The sequence below is a fragment of the Peromyscus leucopus genome, chromosome 12 (assembly GCF_004664715.2).
Source record: "Peromyscus leucopus breed LL Stock chromosome 12, UCI_PerLeu_2.1, whole genome shotgun sequence".
Taxonomy (NCBI): Eukaryota; Metazoa; Chordata; class Mammalia; order Rodentia; family Cricetidae; genus Peromyscus; species Peromyscus leucopus.
Window position 1 is genome coordinate 81788123 of NC_051073.1, and position 19670 is coordinate 81807792.

The window sequence follows — 19670 nt, forward strand, 5'->3', positions numbered from 1 at the left end:
TCATACCATAAGCACTTTACGAATGGTGTACATTATACATTTAAAGAATGTTTCAACATTTCTTTTAAGCATATTTAAAAATACAGTATTTACACCAAACATCTAAATTCACAACATTTTTACCAGCCTAAAGAGAAACTCTTTGTTCTTTAGCAGTCATATCCAGTCTCCCTCGCTAGGGGCAGCCAGGACACATTTTCTGTCTCTCTAAGTCCTATCCTAGATATTTCAAAATAATGGTATTAGAAAATAATGCAGTGATTTTGTAGGGCTTCTTTCATTCAGTACATTTACAGGCTCATCTATGTTGTAGTGTGTCAGCACTTCATTCTTCTTTATGGTCAATTAATGATCCACAGTACAGACACATGGTATTTTCTTTACATATGCATCTACTGATGGCTATTTGTATTGCCTTTCCAGGTAATTTGAATGCTGTGAAAAACTGTTTATACATTTTTGTGTGGACTTTTAGATCTCCCTTCTCTTGAGTATGTTTAGGAATGGATTTCTGGAGCATATATGACAACTCTGAAATTGCTAAACTGCTCTATTTTTCAGTTTACATTCCTACCTGCAATGTACATTTCTCCATATCCCCACTCCCCTGCCCCCAGCAATGATGTGGACTGGTGCCTCACTGCTCTGGTGACTAATGTCATTGAGAATCTTTTTTATGTGTTTATTGACCATTTGTATACCTTCTTTGAAGAAATGCCTCAACTATTTAGAAAATTATTTTAGTTTTATCCATGTGTCCTTCTGTATGTATGTGCATGTCCCCATGGAGCCTAGAAAAGAACACTGGGTACCCTGGAGCTAGAGTTATAGGCAGTACTGACCTGCATGCTGTGGGCTCTGGGAAATGCTGCAAAAGAATCCCCACACTTTAAATGCTGAGCCATCTCTGCAGCTCAATTCCATTTTCATTTGTCTTTTTTTTGAAGTAGTTATCATATATAGTCCAGGCTGGCCTCAAATTCATTATTTTCCTGGTTTCATCTCACTAGTGCTGGGATTATATGTGTCAGCATGCCTGGTTTGGAGAAATGTCTACCAAATTCTTTGCCCATTTTAAAACTGGGGGAGACCATTACTGAAAACTACAACCAATCAAAATGTAGAGTTGTAAAGTCAAATCTAATGAATACATCTACAGTAAAATACCTGTATGTAAGGTTCAGGGGATCACTGTGAAAGAGGGGGCAGAAAGAATGTAAGAGCCAGAGAAACAGAGTTTGCTGTGAGATCATACCTCCTAGGAATGTCAGAAGCTACATTCATAAAGTCTCTCAACATGAATGTCTAAATATGAACTGAACAAGAACCAACAGATATGATAAGATGGACTGGGGAAAGCCCAGGGAGCTCAACCCTATACAAAGAACCAAAGGCAAATAAGAAATGCTGACAGCATAAGAAATAGTCTCCCCTAGGGAACAGCACACCAATTGGTTATCTAACACCAAATGGTCAGCGCTGACAACATACATATAAGTACTATACAGACTGAATAGTACTTATACATTTAGGAATACACACACATGCATGCACACATGCACACACACATACATACAAACATGTACATATGTAACATCAATTAATGAAAAAAGCCATGGATTTGAAAAAGAACAAGGAGGGGTATATGGGCAGGTTTGGAGAAAGGAAAGAGAAGAGTAAAATAATGTAATTATATTATAATCCCCAAAAGAAAAAATTAAAAATAACAACAAAAAAGGGCCGAGTCTTGCCTCTAGGACCCAGGCCCTGGGACACAGCCAGTCCCCAGGAACCCTCACCCAACTCTGCCCCAGTTGCTGGCCAGCAGGGAAAACTCCTGTCAGCCAGGCTCCCCCATAAACCCCCCCATCGGACCCTGCAAACTATAAGACCCATACCCTAGCCCAATATCCATCCACCCGTGACTCCAGAGGCTTCTTGAGACACAGAATCTGCCAGTTCTCATTGGACCAAGAGAGGCTTGATGAGATACAGAATCCACTAGCTCTGACTGGACCAAGAGCCCTGATAAGACCAAGAGTGGCTCCGTGAGTCACAGAATCAGCTAGCTTGGATTGGACCAAGAGCAGCTCCCTGAGATACAGAATCTGCTAGCTCCAATTAGACCAAGAGCTAAGATTGGACCCAGAGGGGCCCACTGAGACACAGACACAGCAAGCACAGACTGGACCAATAGCAGCTCACTCAGACACAGGCACCTCCTGACCTTATTGGAGGAAGAGATGGGTAGAAGTCAGTGCAAAAATACATATAACAGCATAAAGAGCAATTGGGCATCACGAGAACATAGCAAAAATATATACCTAAACATCACAATATAGAAGAAGAAGAAAGCAACCTTAAAAATAACTTTATGAAGATGATAGAGACCTTTAAAGAGGAAATGAAAAATTCCCATAAAGAAATTGAGGAAAAGACAAACAAACAATTAAAAGAAATCAATAAATCCCTTAAAGAAAGCCAAGAAAACAATGAAAAAGCAATTAAACAGGTGAAGGAAACACTTCAAGACCTGAAAATTGAAACAGGAACAATGAAAAAAGACACAAATCGAGGGAATGCTGGAAATGGAAAATCTGAGTAAAAGAACAGGAACTACAGATACAAACATAACCTACATGTGGACCAATACAATCGAAATGAAGACCAGGACACTAACCCACACACCTAGGAACACCTGATTTTGACAAGGCAGCCAAAACTGTACAATGGAAAAAAGAAAGCATCTTCAACAAATGGTGCTGGCATAACTGGATGTCAACATTTAGAAGAATGCAAGTAGATCTATATCTGTCACCATGCACAAAACTCAAGTCCAAGTGGATCAAAGACCTCAACATAAAACCAGTTACACTGAACCCGATAGAAGAGAAAGTAGGAAATAGTCTTGAACGCATTAGCATAGACCACTTCCTAAATATAACACCAGTAGCACAGACACTGAGAACAATTAATAATGGGACCTCCTGAAACTGAGAAGCTTCTGTAAGACAAAGGACACAGTAAATAAGAAAAAACGACAACCTACAGAATGGGAAAAGATTTTCACCAACCCCACATCTGACAGAAGGCTGATCTCCAAAATATATAAAGAACTCAAGAAACTAGACATCAAAATAACACACAATCCAATTAAAAAATGGGCTATAGAGCTAAATAGAGAATTCTCAAAGGAAGAATTTCAAATGGCTGAAAGACATTTAAGGAATTGCTTAGCATCCTTAGTCATCAGGGAAATGCAAATCAAAATGACTCTGAGTTACCATCTTACACCTGTCAGAATGGCTAAGATCAAAAGCACCACAGACAGCTTATGTTGGAGAGGATGTGCAGCAAGGGGGATACTCCTCCACTTTTGGTAGGAGTGCCAACTCGTACAGCCACTTTGGAAATCAGTATGGTGGTTTCTCTGAAAATTGGGAATCAATCTTCTTCCTTTAGACCCAGCTATACCACTCTTGGGCATATACCCAAGGAATACTCAATCATACCACAAGGACACATGCTCAACTATGTTCATAGCAGCATTATTATTTAACCTCGAAACAACCTAGATGCCCATCAACGGGAGAATGGATTAAGAAAATGTGGTACATATACACAATGGAGCACTACTCAGCAGAGAAAAACAATGACTTAATGAAATTTGTAGGCAAATAGATGGAACTAGAAAATATCATCCTGAGTGAGGTAAGGCAGACTCAGAAGGACAAACATGGTATGTACCCACTCATAAGTGGATACTAGCTATAAAGCAAAGGGTAATCAGGCAACAACCCACAATTCTAGAGAAGCTACCTAAAAAGGAAGACCCAAAGAGGGAAGCATGGATCGCCCTGGTAAGAGGAAATAGATTAGGTGTCCATGAGTAAACAGGGGGTAAAGGGTAGGCTATGGAATGTAGAGGACAGGGGATGAGAACATAAGGGAATGGGATAGTTGAGGTGGAACAGGGATGGAGTAGGAAAGCAATGAAATAGATCCCATAATAGAGGGCGATATTATGGGGACAGAGAGAAACCCAGTGCTAGGGAAGTTTCTAGGAATCCTTAAGGATGATCCCAGCTTGGACTACTAGCAATAGTGGAGAGGGTGCCTGAACTGAACCCCAGTGATTAAACCAGTGAATACCCTAACTGTCATCACAGAGCTTTTCTCCAATACCTGATGGAAGCAGATGCAGCGATCCACAACCAAACACCAGGCAGAGCTCCAGAAGTCCAGTCAAAGAGAGAAAAGAGGGATTCTATGAGCAAGTGCCTGAGGATCATGATGGGGAAATCTGCAGCGATGACCAAACCAAACTAGTGGGAATTCATGAAAGTTGGATCAATGGCTGTGGAGCCTCCATGGGACTGGACTAGGTCCTCCTCATGGAAAGACAGTTGTGTAGCTTGATCTACTTGAGGGGCCCCCTGGCAGTAGGATCAGAATCCATCCCTGGTGTATAAGGAGGCTTTCTGGTGCTACCCTACCTATGATGTGACACCTCACGCAGCCTTGAGGCAGGGTGAAGGGCTTGGACTTGCGTCAACTGGATGGGCCTCCCTATGGGAGGCCCCTGCTTTCTTTTGGGGAGGAGTGGAGGGTGGGTGGGAGGGGGAGGCTGGGAGGGTGGGAGGAGGGAAGAGGGGGATCTTTGATTGGTGTGTAAAATGAATGAAAAAAATTTAATTAAAAAAAATTCACGGCCGAGCGGTGGTGGCGCATGCCTTTAATCCCAGCACGCGGATAAAGGGAAGGCAGAGCCAGGTGGATCTCTGTGAGTTCAAGGCCAGCCTGGGCTACCAAGTGAGTTCCAGGAAAGGCGCAAAGCTACACAGAGAAACCCTGTCTTGAAAACCCCCAAAAAAAAAAAAAAAAAAAAAAAAAAAAAAAATTTCACCATAAAAAAAGGGGAAAAAAGAACACAAACACACAAAAAAGGAACTGGGTTATTATTATTTTTTTTAATTGCAGTACCAGGAAGAAAAAATCCCCTGTTGATTGGTTGACCAAGGTAGTCCAAGTGTTTGACAAAACAATATATACTATGGATGTGGCCCTTGGTTACCTCTGAGAGGTTGAAGGTAAGCCTCTTACTGAAGACACTGCCCACTTAGGACACTCAGGTGGTTTGAGCTGGATGTGACCTGAAAGACTCCTTCCTTCAGTCCATCTTCCACAGTAGCATAAAATACTATGCAAACTGCTAAGGGAGGGAAACAACAGTTCTATTTAGCTGATCCCTATGAGCCACAATGATCAGTATGGTAAGGTATCTTTAAAGGTGCAGCATGTGATCCTCACATGGTGGTGGTTACTGTTTACTAGGACTTAAGGCCCACTCAATGGGAAGGAGAGCATGCCTGGTCCTGTAAACCTCAACAACTTCTGGTGGTTAATGAGGTCATATATCTCAGAAAAGAATGTACTGCCACTTTGCTAGACCAGCATAATTCCTTACCACATTCAAAATCTTACCTTTATACCCACAAATATGTATAGTTAGCTCTCATCAAGGAAGCTTCTCTTTACAGAAAATGTAGACCATCACAGAGAACCACAACTGGACACAACTCAGAGGTCAATGGAAGGGGAAAGTCTAGCACCAATGAATACACACACACACCCACACACACCCACACCATAAATCCTACACAGTTCAGGGAACATTCTGAAAGAAGGGACATACAGATTATAGAGCCAATATAATCTGTGTGAAGTCTGCTGTGAAAGTCTCTTCCAGAAATGGCTGCAAAAACATGACTGAAACAATGTCAATATCAATAGACATACTAATGTGGAAGCGGGTAGTTTTATGAGGTCCACCCCTAGACAAAGAACTATAGGCAAGTAATATTTTGGGAGAAGAGTACCCACGAGGGGCTAGAGGGATAAAGGGAAGGGGGAAAATGACATATTTCTATTTTAATTAAAATAGTCTCCCTCCCTCTCTCTCTCCCCCCGCCCCCCTCCCTCCTCCTCTTTTTCTCTCTCTCAACCCTGTTCAATTATAAACTATTCTACCTCTCTCATTCAGATAGAGTCCCTACTGGTTTGGAAGTCACTAAGTAGTTGAAGGTAACATTGAACTTTTGATCCTGCCTCCATTAGAGTATTGGTATCACACCATGCAAACTTTATGCAGTTCTGAGAATTCATGCACGTCAGAACCTAGGGTTTCAAGAGTGACAGGCAAGCACACTATTTGAATTCCATCCTCAGTTTGTTTTGAGGCAGAAAGCTTTCTGTACTGACCTGGCTGGTCCTGGACTCAGGATCCTCCTTCTTCAGCCTGCATTGCTGGGATTATAGGTGTGAACTACAATGCCTGTCTATGAAACATTCTTCATAGATGGGGAATACTGTACCTTTATGAGATATACAACTGGCAAATCTTCCTGTATTACATGTATTATCTCTCCACTTTCTTAAGCATATACTTTGAGGCACAAAAAGTTTTAAATTTTGACAAAGCAAACTTTATCTCTTTATTTAGTTGAAAGTCTCTTTGCCTTTCCCTCCTTTGTCTACAACTTTCAACTGTAATCAGCAGGTATGTCTTCCAACCCCCTCTGGGTACAATCTCCAGCCTCTGCACACCCATGTGGATCATGCTTTACCCTAAATCTGTCAACAGCAGACTCTGCCATTCAAATGTCCATTCTACAAGTGTCCCCTACCCATGTGTTCCTAGCACTGGAATGCCACTCTTCTTCAAGTGCCTGTTCTGTTAGAATGGAGCTAGGAGGACAGTGGTTGTCTTTCCATTCACAATTTGAGGGACAATTACTCCAGAGGCCCTTACCACCAGGTTCTTAAAGTCAAGCCATCCTCCTGTTCTAACCACATACCTACTTTCCCACACTACATCTCTGCATGCTTGCTTTTGTTTCTTTCCATGTCTAACACATTCTCATAACACACTCAGCTCATCTGCCTTTATGTTACACTATGAACCATGTTACCATTTCCAGCTAACTCATGCACATACTTGCTCTCCTCCTGCACTGGGGCTCAGTGCCATTAGATTCTTTGGAGACAACTCAGCAGGTTATATGGACCATGGTTTCCATCATGACTCTGAAGCCTCTCCAGTGTCCTCCACAGGTGTTCTCTCACAGTTCCTAACTTTCCTTAGTTCCTTCTGGAGTACCCCTCCTACTCTCAGCAGATGACCATGCATGCTATGAAGCTGCATTGTGAACCTCCATAAGGTACCTCACTTTAGCAATCCCTCTCCCTATCTTCAACCTCTCCTGACTTATCAGTTCCCCCATTCCTCTTTATGCTCTTGTAACCTGCTCCTTAGACACTGCTCCTCACAAACTGCTCTTTCTTTGTCTTCAGGACAAGACTCAGAGGTACCTTCCTGTAAGATCCCAGGCAATAGTGACCTGCCCAGGACCTGTTTTTCCTTTCTAACCTCCACCCTGCTAACTTAGGCATACCAGCATCCTAGTCAGCAGACTGCTAATTCTATGCTCTTCTTCAAAGGTTTCTCCTCATTACAACCACATGCTATCCTGAAACAGATAGCTGACCACCTGGTTCTGGAGGCTTCTTATGGGGTACTCATAGATTAGTAGAACCAAAAATCCATGCAAGAGACTAAGAGTCTGAGGTTATTCCTGGATCTCATGTTATCTTTCTGTCCTGTTTCCTGGCATTAAAAATGTCCTCAAAGGACAGAAACCATCTTTCCCCTTACAAGTGAGGGGCAGGAACTCACCTTTTACTCAGTACAACTCCCACCTCCACTAAAATCTTAAGTCATGTAAATTCTGTTGTGACTGCTGCTTTTAGTTCTTAAGTAGACATAATCTCCAGAAGTTTTCTCTGTCTCCTCAACAATGAAGTGCCCCGCCCCCGAAGTGCCACAGTCCTTCAATTCTTTTTGTTGTTGTTTTGGGTTTTTTGTTTTTGTTTTTGTTTTTTTCCAAGACAGGGCTTCTCTGTGTAACTCTGGCTGTACTGGAACTCACTCTGTAGACTAGTAGGCTAGACTCAAACTCAGAGATCCACCTGCCTCTGCCTCCCAAGTGCTGGGATTAGGATGTTTGCCACCACCACACAGCATATCCTTCAGTTCTTATTACTAATGCCATAATTATTCATCTGCTGGCTCCACAAAACACCTTCCAGTATATAGTGAAGGCTTGGTGATGAAAATAATCAAAACTCAAATTGTACATTCTAAAGAGCTTTCAAGATAATGAAATGAAACAATGAAGGTTTCCTGTGATCCTTACATCTGCAAGATTTTTCTCTCTATCCCTAATATTATTGGTATTACTAGCCATCATTTCCATGCAAATCTACTGTCTAAAAATGCTAAAGAAAAGCTGGTGTCGCTGGGCAGTGGTGGCGCACGCCTTTAATCCCAGCACTTGGGAGGCAGAGCCAGGTGGATCTTCTGAGTTCAAGGCCAGTCTGGTCTACAAGAACGAGATACAGGACAGGCACCAAAACTACATAGGGAAACCCTGTCTCAAAAAACCAAAAGGAAGAAAAGAAAAGAAAAAGAAAAGCTGGTGTCACAGAGTTCCAGGTATTTCTGTGTTCCTCACAAGATCTCTCAATCATGTGTTCATTCTCAGCTTCCTCATTCCTGCGGAGAAGCTGAGCAGCAGTAAGAAGTGTTTACTGCTAGTTCCTTGAGGACTAGCACTCTAGCCTTCTCCATAGCAAATGCAGCTTAGTCAGTTTGGATATGCCTTTCTTGCTGCAGTCAGAGCCAAGTGAATCCCTGGAAGACAATGATGAAGGCTTTTGGAAAGAAGATTCCCTCCCTCCCCCCCAAGAAAATGGTCAAAGAAAAAGTGCTTTCAGTCCAGGAAGATTTGTTGTGGGAGTACAACAGTGATATGTCTGTAGCCATTTCCAACTACCAGGGCAAGCCTGGGACTGCCAGGATTACTATATGCATGTACACACAAAAGCAATTTGAGGCAGAGAGCTGGGGAAGAGAAGCAGACCGCTGCAGAAAGTACTTGAGATATGCCTAATGCTAGTCTTCCAGATGACTTCTTAATTACTGAAACTGATAAAATTCTTTTACAACTCTGAAGCTGCTCCTAATATACCTCAAAGAAAAGATTGTATAATTGAGCATTTAAACTGATAAAATAGAATGGTTAATTATTTCTACTAGACTAAGGGCCATAAGGTTTTATAATAGCAGTTAATAAATGGTTATTAAAATAACAAGCTGATATATTCAAATATAATTCATATTTTAATAGATATAAAATTTTCAAGCAAGATAGACTTAAGATCTTATTATCAAATGCAAAACATCTAGAAACTAAACCTAAAAAATTTGCCAGCATCAGGATTCATTTTTCTAAATGATATAAATCTGGTATTACATTAATTGCTTTTTAAGTAACAGAAAATAAGTATTTTCAAATAATAAAGTTTTTTAATAAACACTTGAGGTTTTGTGAATAGTATTTCTTCAAACTTTGTTCTCTAAGTGTTGCATATGGAACTCAGGACCTTGGTAGATAAGAGTTCTTACCACTGAGCTATATCTTAGAATCCAGAATTACTTCCTTATAAGGAGACTAAGTAGATCAAGCAGTTATTTCTAAGGTTCCTATTTTAGAGGAGACGTAAGAAAGAGTTAGTTCAGGAAGCTCCCAGAGAGCCACAGAGGAGCACAGGTGGGAACGCACCTGCTTCCCCGCGCTTTCGGTCATCTTCATCTTCATAGTAAACTTGCAGCTCTGGATCAAGGAACGAACATCTTCCTCTGGCTCATGCACTCCGCTCCTGTCAATGGAATCTTCATCCTCATCCACATTCATACTGGAATCACCTGAAGAAGCAGCCAGCCTCTCCTCTATTTTACTGAGAAAGAAGCAGCTGTATAAAACAAGAAAAAGTGAGCCTTAATGTGAGAGTCATGAAGGCCACCCTGATGTCTGAGAAGCGATTGTACAGCATCACACCACAGAACTGGACAGGCATTAAGGTTTCATTTGTAATATAATGTAAATATACACTAAAGGGATTAGATTTCTCCCCATTTAGTAAGTACACTCTTGAAAGATTACCAAACATACTTTAACAGACTTCTAGATTTTATTCAGTGTCTTCATTTCGATAAAATAAAGCATTTAAATTTAAATGTTTCTCTCTAAAGGAATAGGCAGCACACTGTATCTTAGGTCAAAAGTCATTGTATCTGTAATCTAAGGTCTTATTCCCAGAGACAATGTAAAGTATTGAAGAGGTTGTGAGCAATCTGATGAGTACGGACATGGTGGTATGTATCTGTAATCTCAGAACGTTGAAGAGGAGGCAGAAGAATCTGCACAAGTCTGAGGCAAGGTGAGCCTGGCTCACACTGAGTACTCGGTCACTGCTGTGGATATCATTCTATATAAATAAAACACTGATGGCCAGTGACCAGGCAGGAAGTAGGTGGCCAGGCAGGAAGTAGGTGGGACAAGGAGAGAGGAGAATTCTGGGAAACGAAAGGCTGAGAGAAAAACACTGCACCCACCGCCAGGACAAGCAACATGTAAAGACTCTGGTAAGCCACCAGCCACGTGGCAAGGTATAGATTTATAAAAATGGGTTAATTTAAGATAAAAGAACAGTTAGCAAGAAGCCTGCCACGGCCATACAGTTTATAAGTGATATAAGCATCTGAGTGATTATTTTATAAGTGGATTGTGGGACTGCGGGGCTTGGGGAACCTGGAGAGAAGCCCTCCAGCAACAGGTCACTGTGTCAACAGTGAGAGTCTACCTAGAAAAAAGAAAACCACTGAAAAATTAAAAGTAGATCTGTCCCAAGTTTGGTTTCCCTGAATATGCAGAATCTTTTCATTATTCTCCATCCTTGCGGATTTTTTTTTTTAAACACTCAAATAGAAATAATCATTTTTATAGTTGGGAAATTTTTAAATTTGGTTGTAGGACAGGGCCTTAATATGTAGCCCTGGCTGGTCAAGAACTTGATATGTAGACTAGGCTGGCATCAAACCTGCCAAGATCTTATCGCTTCTGCTGCCTGAGCGTTGGGATTATAGGTGTAAACTACCATGTATATAAATTGTAATTTATATACAATTCCATATAAATTTAAAAATTATATATAAATTTATATAAACATACATTACATTTATACTTGACATATGTGATTTTGTTCAAGTGATCTATTTTATGTTAATATCAATAGCACTGGCAAAAAGTCATAATATAGAAAGTTTATCCCTAATCAACGATCAAGTAACTTCCAGTTTTTCATATAAGTCTAATTTCCTTCTCTTCTCTTCTTTTGCCTTGTCCACCCTCTTCCTCCTCCTCATCTTTCTTCTTTGTTTTTGAGAGAGTTGGGGTCTTGCTACATTATTCAGACTGGTCTTAAACTTGTAGGCTCAAGTAATCTTTCCACTTCAGTGGCAGTAACTATGACTACAAGTATGTACCATTTCTCTTAATTTTCTTAGAAACATTACAGTCAAACAAACTAGCATACCTCTTATCTACCTATACTTTCCTTCCTTTTCTGGAAACCCCAAGATACTAGCCTTTCCAGCCATGGATCTGTTTCTGTTCTTACCATACTACTCAGTGCTCCTGGCCCCAAGCCAGCTTGTCCTGCCTCTCTTCCCAAAAGCTACTACTGTTTTTAATCTTTCATTGCTTTAAATCATGATTGTAGACAAGAAACAAGCAAATGGGCAGGTGCACACGTGAGATGGGCTCTCCTAGGTGAGGAGGAGTTAATCCAACTTCAGGCAGTGTAGGGGCCAGAAGTAGAGAGAGAGTTGTAGATGTAACCAACCGTCTTATTAAATAAGAAACACAGAACCAATGCAAGGAAGAAAGTCAAGAGACCTCTCCAAAAGAGACCTACTTCCTGTGTGTTTGTCTTTATATAGTCTTTCTGTTCTGCCTTCTCATTGGTTGTAAACCCAAACACATGACTGCCTCGTCACTGCCTGTCTGTACAGACATCCAGGTCTTCTATGGTATTGAGATTAAAGGCGTGTGTCTCCAATGCTGGCTGTATCCTTGAACACACAGAGATCTACCTAGCTCTGTCTACCAAGTGCTGGGATTAAAGGTGTGCGCCACCACCGCCACACTCTTGCTATGGCTCTAATAGCTCTGACCCCCAAGCAACTTTATTTATTAACATGCAATTAAAATCACATTTCAGTACAAATAAAATACCACCATAGGGAGTTGTATCACACTGGGGATGGCAGGACCTGAAAGAGAGCTGCCTTTCCCAGAAGCAACGGTTTTGACTCTGAGATGGCACTATAAGCCCCTTGTAGCCTACCTCTGTGGGGCATAGAAACTATGTAAAATATAAAATAAAATTCCCAAGGATGGTGTGGTGGTTTGAATAGGGATGGCTACCTAGACTCATGTGTTTGAAAGATTGGCCCACAGGAAGCGGCACTATTAGGAGGTGTGGCCTTGCTGGAGGAAGTTTGTCACAGTGGGGGTGGGCTTTGAGGTTTCAGAAGCTCAAGCCAGTTCACTGCCAGTGGATCAAGATGTAGAACTCTCAGATTCTCTACAGCACCATGCCTTGTAGTGGGAGCTGTTCCAGCTTTGACCTGGAAGTACTACCCATAAGTAGGCGTGGCAGTTACCAGAAGCCTCGCTAGGGGTAGTACATCGCCTGCCTGCATGCTGCCATGTTTCCTACCATGACAATAATAAAAAGTAAAATGTGCTGGGTGGTGCTGGCACACGCCTTTAATCCCAGCACTCGGGAGGCAGAGGCAGGTGGATCTCTGTGAGTTCGAGGCCAGCCTGGTCTACAAAGCGAGTTCTAGGAAAGGCGCGAAGCTACATAGAGAAACCCTGTCTTGGAAAAAAAAAAAAGAACCCCCCAAAAAAAAGTAAAATGAAAAAAAAAATTGGTAATAGATGAAAAATAGGACACAATACTGAGGGTAGAGTCATTGAGTATTGCTTGCTATGGGCAATTCACAAGTAATTGACTACTTTAGATTCCATGGCCCCTATCCTGAGTATAGGGTGAATATCACCCTCTAGACAACACAGGGTTAGGTTTGGACAGGATGAAAGCATGAACTCAGAATTGGGGAACTAAACACAACCATACATGGGAAGTAGGAAGCAAGAGGCCAACTGGTAAAAACTCAATTTTTAAAAACAGATCAATACAGAATCACTACCCAGCAGTTCCCTCTGTCTGCTGTAAGAGAGGCGCAGATGCAGGGTTGCCCACATCACTGTCAGTGGTTGCAACCACAGTTAGTGGACAGCAAGGACCTCTTAGAAGGAATGTGAATCTGAAGGAAACACTGCAGACATGAAGTTTTGTTAGAACAGCTGACGTAAGGGATCAGGATGAGAGAGGTACTCTAAACACCACATTTTTATAAGCCTTGGTTTCAAAGACCCTCCATGCTGGCAATTCTGGAAAAGAATCCTCATTTGGCTCAGTAAGATCATATCCTACCGATTTGTGATGATGTCATCCCAGATGTGCATTGGGTCTGTCACAGCATCTGGGTATCTGCTTGTCCAGGTTTTTAGAAGTCTCTTAAGGGGACCTGGAGATGATAAATCACCTAGAAATAATATTAGAGACTCATCATATCCACAGCTGAATGACAGGAAGAACTTAACAGAGTAGAATCAGAATTAGTAAATAGAAACCTAACTCAAATTTCTTATTTTTCAAGAATTGAAAATAAAACAAGTTAAAAAAAATCAGCAAATTAAAAAACAAACAACAAACCAAAAACCCAACACCCTGTCTTTCATTCACAAAAGGAATTACATGCCACCATACCAAATGCAATACATTATGAAACGTAAACTCCATCACATCAGAATATTTTTTAAAAAATGGGAAAGTAAACATATACAAATCTTTTAATATTCTTCACAGGTCTACAGTCATTCATCTGTAACTCCAAAAACCTAAAAGCACTGAAAACTAAATGCTTTCATAATGACATGGTCCATTTTCTTGAAGGCCAAATGTGATCTGAATGGAACAAGGTGACTCAGTCCTCACTAACAGTGTGGATATGGACAACTTACACTGGGTACTCATCACTGTATCTAATGAGAACACACATCTCAGCCCTAGGATCATGCAGGCACATGTCTAATATCTACAACAATCCAGTTTCAGAATAACCCTCACAATTTTGAAATCTCACACTGCAAATGTTAAAAGCCTTTCTATGGCTGGGAAGCAGTAGTTAGAAATACCTTTAGCTCAGATGATCCTGGGTTCACATCTTTAACTTAACCTGCACCACCTTATACAATCTAGCTAACTTATAGGACACCATAAAATGGGAAGAACTCTACATCTCATAAAGTTGTTAGAAAATTTAAAAATGGGGTACAGAATGAAACAGAGTTCTCAAAAGATGAAACATAAATGGTTCAACATACTTAGTCATAAGATAAATGCAAGTCAAAACTACTTTGAGATTTTATCTTACACAAAATGGCTAATGTCAATAAAACAAATGACAGTGCATGCTGGCGAGGATGTGGAATAAGAGGAACACTCCTCCAGTGCTGGTGGGAGTGCAAACCTATACAGCCACTATGGAAATCAGTGATAATTCTACAGGAAGATGGGAATTGATCTGCCTCAAGATTCAGTTATTCCACTCTTGGGCATATACCAACCACAGCCAGTGGATGGCAAGGACCTCTTAGAAGGAATGTGAATCTGAAGAAAACACTGCAGACATGATGTTTTGTTAGAACAGCTGACGTAAGGGATCAGGATGAGAGAGGTATGCTAAACACCACATTTTTATAAGCCTCGGTTTCAAAGACCCTCCATGCTGGCAATTCTGGAAAAGAATCCTCATTTGGCTCAATAAGACCATATCCTACCGATTTGTGATGATGTCATCCCAGATGTGCATTGGGTCTGTCACAGCATCTTGGTGTGACATGTGGGACTCTACAACCCACTATATAGACACTGTCTCAAGTATGTTCATTGCTGCTCTATTCATAATAGCCAGAAATTGGAGACAGCCTAATGTCTGTCAATGGATGAACAGATAAAAATGTGGTACATTCACACAATGGAATATTATTCAGCTGTTAAAAAAATGAAATCATAAAATTCACAGTAAATGGATGAAGCTAGGAAAAAATCATCCCAAGTAAAGTAACCCAGACCCAGAAAGACAAATATGCTATGTATTTACTTATATTTGGAAGTTAGCTGTTAAGTCGTTGATAAGCAGGCTACAATCTATATAACCACAGAGGTTAGATATAGAGTAAGGGCCTGGGGGAGGGAAGGATCTCCCTAGGAAGGGGAAAAGAATAGACAGTTATGGGTAGATGGGGGCTGGGGCGACCCAGACAGGAATGGGACATCAAACAGGGAGGGGGAGGGGAAGGGAGGGTAAAGGAGGAAATATGGGAGGGACAACGAACACTAAGGGCTACTTGTGGGGTCACATGGAAACCTAATTCTGTAAAAGCTTCTTAAAACAGCATGAAAGAAATCTAAATCAAATAACAGGGAGGCAATGGCCCAACTAGATATCTTTTGCCACAAAGTGAAAGCTCCAGTGCTAGGAATGGGTTACATCTAATTGAGTAGTTAGCCAAAGAAGCCCCATGAAAATCCTCAAATATGTCAGGTTATTGCCAAGGCCATTGGTTGCTTTCCACAAACTAATGTTAAGGCCTGTTGTTACTTACATATCTCATTAAATGCTGAGAAGTTGAACTGGTACCTAAAGATTTTATCACCACTGACTGGTGTTCAAGGTACTGGAAGGAACTCTGTACGCTACTGGAGAAGAAGGGTAACCACCAATCCAAATACACATTTTGTGACCTATACTGGTGACCTGTTTGTGAGATATGCTGGTGCAATAGTTGTATAAACATCATGGGAGTCACCAACCACTCTCTGATTGGATTTAAGGCCCACTCTGTGAGATGGAACCAATGTCTGACAATGCTTGGTGACCACAAATTTGAGACTAGATAGGCCATGGGCTTAGGAGAAAACTAAATACTACTGCTGTGGGATGTTCTGTATGTCCTGTGGGAGCCCATTCTTGGGTTCCTTGTGGTTTTACCCAGCAGGTTCGCATAGAGGATGATTAGGACCATGGGCCTGAGTGCAGGTGTTTGGGATGGTCTGTATGGCAAATGTGTTGCTCTGATTGGTCAATAAATAAAACCTGATTGGCCGTGGCTAGGCAGGAAGTATAGGCGGGACTAACAGAGAGGAGAAATAAAAGAACAGGAAGGCAGAAGGAGTCATTGCCAGCCGCCACCCTGACAAGCAGCATGAAAAGATGCCGGTAAGCCACGAGCCGTGTGGCAGGGTATAGATTTGTGGAAATGGATTAATTTAAGATATAAGAACAGTTAGCAAGAAGCCTGCCATGGCCATATAGTTTATAACCAATAGAAGTCTCTGTGTTTACTTGGTTTGGTCTGAGCGGCTGTGGGACTGGCAGGTGACAAAGATTTGTCCTGACTGTGGGCAAGGCAGGAAAACTCTAGCTACATACTACTGCTCTGCTAAAGGAACATAGTAATAAAATGACTCCTAAAGACCAGTTCTGCTTTACCCGTAGGTCAGTGTCTCATTCAGCCATCATCAGAAAAGCTTTCTCTTTCAATAGATAGGAACATAAACAGAGACCCACAACTGGACAATGTACAGAGACTGAGAGATTTTGGAGCACTCAGTCCTAAATGGGATGTCTTCATCAAACCTTTCCCCTTAGGGGCTCTGGGACCTATGTGGAAGAGGAGGTGGAAAGATTGTAAGAGCCAGAAGGGATGGAAACTCCATGGAAATTGTGTCTTCCAGACACAACAGGACTGATATACATATGAATTCACAGAGACTGTGGCAACATGCCCTGAGTCTGCACAGGTTCAAGTCACATAGGGTCCCAGTGCTGAGAGGAGAAGGAGATATGATCTCCTATTCCTAATCAAGAAGCTATCTGCAATTGACAACTGCTTGCAAAGAAAAAAATTAGCTCAAAAAATAGGTCTCATTGGATATATCAAACCACACTTCAGGACCAGCAGTAGATGACAACACAAAATGAACTTAATGGTATTTTTATAGACTTTATGTCTCATAATGCTTTGTTTGGGCATTTTATGTCTTTCTGGTCTTTTGTTTATATATTATGGTTTCTGACTTTTGTGTTTTTCGGGTACATGTGTTTCTTCTCTTTTAAAATTTCATTTTTTTTGGTAGTTGCTTATTAATTTATAAATAGAGAAAAAGAGGTGTGCTATTTGTTGGGTGGGTGGGTATGGGAAGGATCTGGGAGGAGTTGGAGAAGTAGAAACTATGTTCAGAATATTTTGTATGAAAAATTTTAAAAAAGGTATTATATATTAAAAAAAAAGACTAGAGATGGTTGTGAGCCATCGTGTGGCTTTTGGGAATCGAACTTAGGACCTCTAGGAGAGTAGCCAGTGCTCTTAACTTCTGAGCCATTGGGACCCTACTCTTCATACTGGGTCGTCGCCTTGTCCAGTCTTAACACATGGGGAGGTGCTTAGTCTTACTGCAACTTGGTATGCTATGTTTTGTTGATACTCATGGGAGACCTGCCCTTTCCTAAACAGAAATGGAGGAGGAATGGATTGGGGGGTGGGAAAACAATGGGGGTATAGGAAGAGGGACTGAGGGGAGAGGAAGGAAGGGAAACTGTAACCAGGATGTAAAATTATTTAATTAATCAATAAAAAAGACTAATATAACTCCTTAGCTGTAGAAAGTACTTAATTATTATATATATCATTAAGATGGCTAAAAAAACATAATACTTCTTTAAATTTAAAACAGGGAACAATGAGCAAGTTATGGAAAAACATTTGATAAATCATTTTTAACTATTCAAAAGAAATTTGAAACAGATTTAGAATGAAGACTTTTCACTTATACAAAGATATATTCTCTTAGACTCTTGTATTGGCTTTTCAGAGGAACCAGAGTAAAATCTACTATTGGTGGTGCATAGACCTACATGATCTCTATTGCTGTCCAAAGCCCATTACCTCCTCCCAACTGTCTCCTAAGACTCACCCCCCAAACTCCATTCTGGACAGTGAGGCCTCTATCATGGTAGTGATCTTCTGGGGAGGGTCTACAAGCCTTTCTCTTCCACACTGCACTTGGGCCACTCTTTAAGGAGCCTCCTGGTACAATCCTAGAGTCATACTCTGAGCACTTCAAGTTGTTAGTGTTTTGTTTGGCTTTGTATTTCCAGTACCTGGAACAATGGTGGTGGACCACTTTAAACATTTTATCTAGTGACCTCAACAGGTGCATTTGTAGGACACATCCAAGGCAGTTTTCACCCCATACATTAAGTTTTGCTTCATTAAGCAAAAATTCAGGTGTTAAAGCCCCTCCACAATTAGAAAGGGAAAAAAAATGACAAGTTAAAAACTTACCATGTTTACTTATAAAGCTGAGGAACTCCTCAATTTCAGCTAAAGTCTGCACAGACTGTAATTTGGCAAGTCTACTTCTGTATAAGAGGACATCAATACTAGAATAATTCTAGAAAAAAAGAAGTTAGCTTTGTTACGAAGGCAATATACTACTTAAAACTTTTTTTTTTTTTTCCCCCAAGACAGGGTATCTCTGTGTATCACTGGATGTCCTGGAACTCATTTTGTAGACCAGGCTGGCCTCAAACTCAGAGATCCTCTTGCCTCTGCCTCCCGAGTGCTGGAATTAAATGCATGCGCCACCATTGTCCAGCTACTTAAAACTTCTAATGGTTTTAAAAAACATGATATAGCAACTACCAGATAAATGTAAGAATCATTCAGTGTGTCTCAGAGTGCTTAACAACTATACCTTGGAAACAATTATTAAATAGGTTAAATTAAAAAAAATAATTTAGAATTTCAGTTACATTTTGGTTCAACTATATCAATAAGATCAGTATAATCTGGCTATCAGATTCCTTGTTCCAATTATCATCTACCTATCTATTCTAGTAAGTAAGGATCTATTCCAGGTCTATTTACATGGTATGCAAATACTCTTCTACAAGCTACATTCCTAATCCGCACCAAATTTTAAAAATCACAGTATCTTATAATTCAAAATTGTGAACCACAGAAACCAATTCAGTCTCTCTCTCTCTCTCTCTCTCTCTCTCTCTCTCTCTCTGTGTAAGTGGAGGTAGCATGTCAGAGTTTGTGTGTGGACCTTGGGTGTCAGTCCTTACCCTCCTCCCTTGGCTGGTGTGTACACCAGGTTAGCTGGACTGCCCTGGTTTGCGTTTCTGTTGCAGCAATAATACTATGCCCAAAAACAACTTGGGGAGGAAAAGGATTTATGTGTTGATTACCATGGAAGAATGAATGCTGTTTATTGGCTTGTTTCCCACAGTATGCTCAGCTTGTTTTCTTAAACAATCCAGGACCACCTGTCCAGGGTGGTACCACCTGGTGGGTTGGGCTCTCCCACATCAATCACCAGTTAAGGAAATGCCCAACAGATATGCCCACAGACCAATCTGACTGATCTACCTGGATTGATATTACCTCTAACCAGCATGTGGAGTAAGAGCTTGTAGGAATTCTCCTCCATCTCTCATTTCATCACAGAGGAGTGCTGAGATTACAGATATGTGCTACCATGTCTAGTTTTACATGGCTCCT

The 19670-nt window shown here is 41.0% G+C and overlaps 1 protein-coding gene across 3 annotated transcripts in view; it reads right to left on the reverse strand.

Moving 5' to 3' along the window:
* Positions 1-19670, reverse strand: part of Prkdc (protein kinase, DNA-activated, catalytic subunit) — a 237550-nt gene that overhangs the window by 39022 nt on the left and 178858 nt on the right. For all 3 annotated transcript variants that reach the window (XR_005092573.1, XM_028893310.2, XM_037209976.1), the window contains exons 67-69: positions 18447-18555; positions 13468-13579; positions 9684-9873 (exon numbers count right to left, since the gene is read on the reverse strand). Coding sequence is in view for 2 of the 3 variants with exons in the window: in XM_028893310.2 (XP_028749143.1) it covers positions 9684-9873; positions 13468-13579; positions 18447-18555 (411 nt within the window). In the remaining variant the exon portion in view is untranslated. The remainder of the gene's footprint in view (positions 1-9683; positions 9874-13467; positions 13580-18446; positions 18556-19670) is intronic.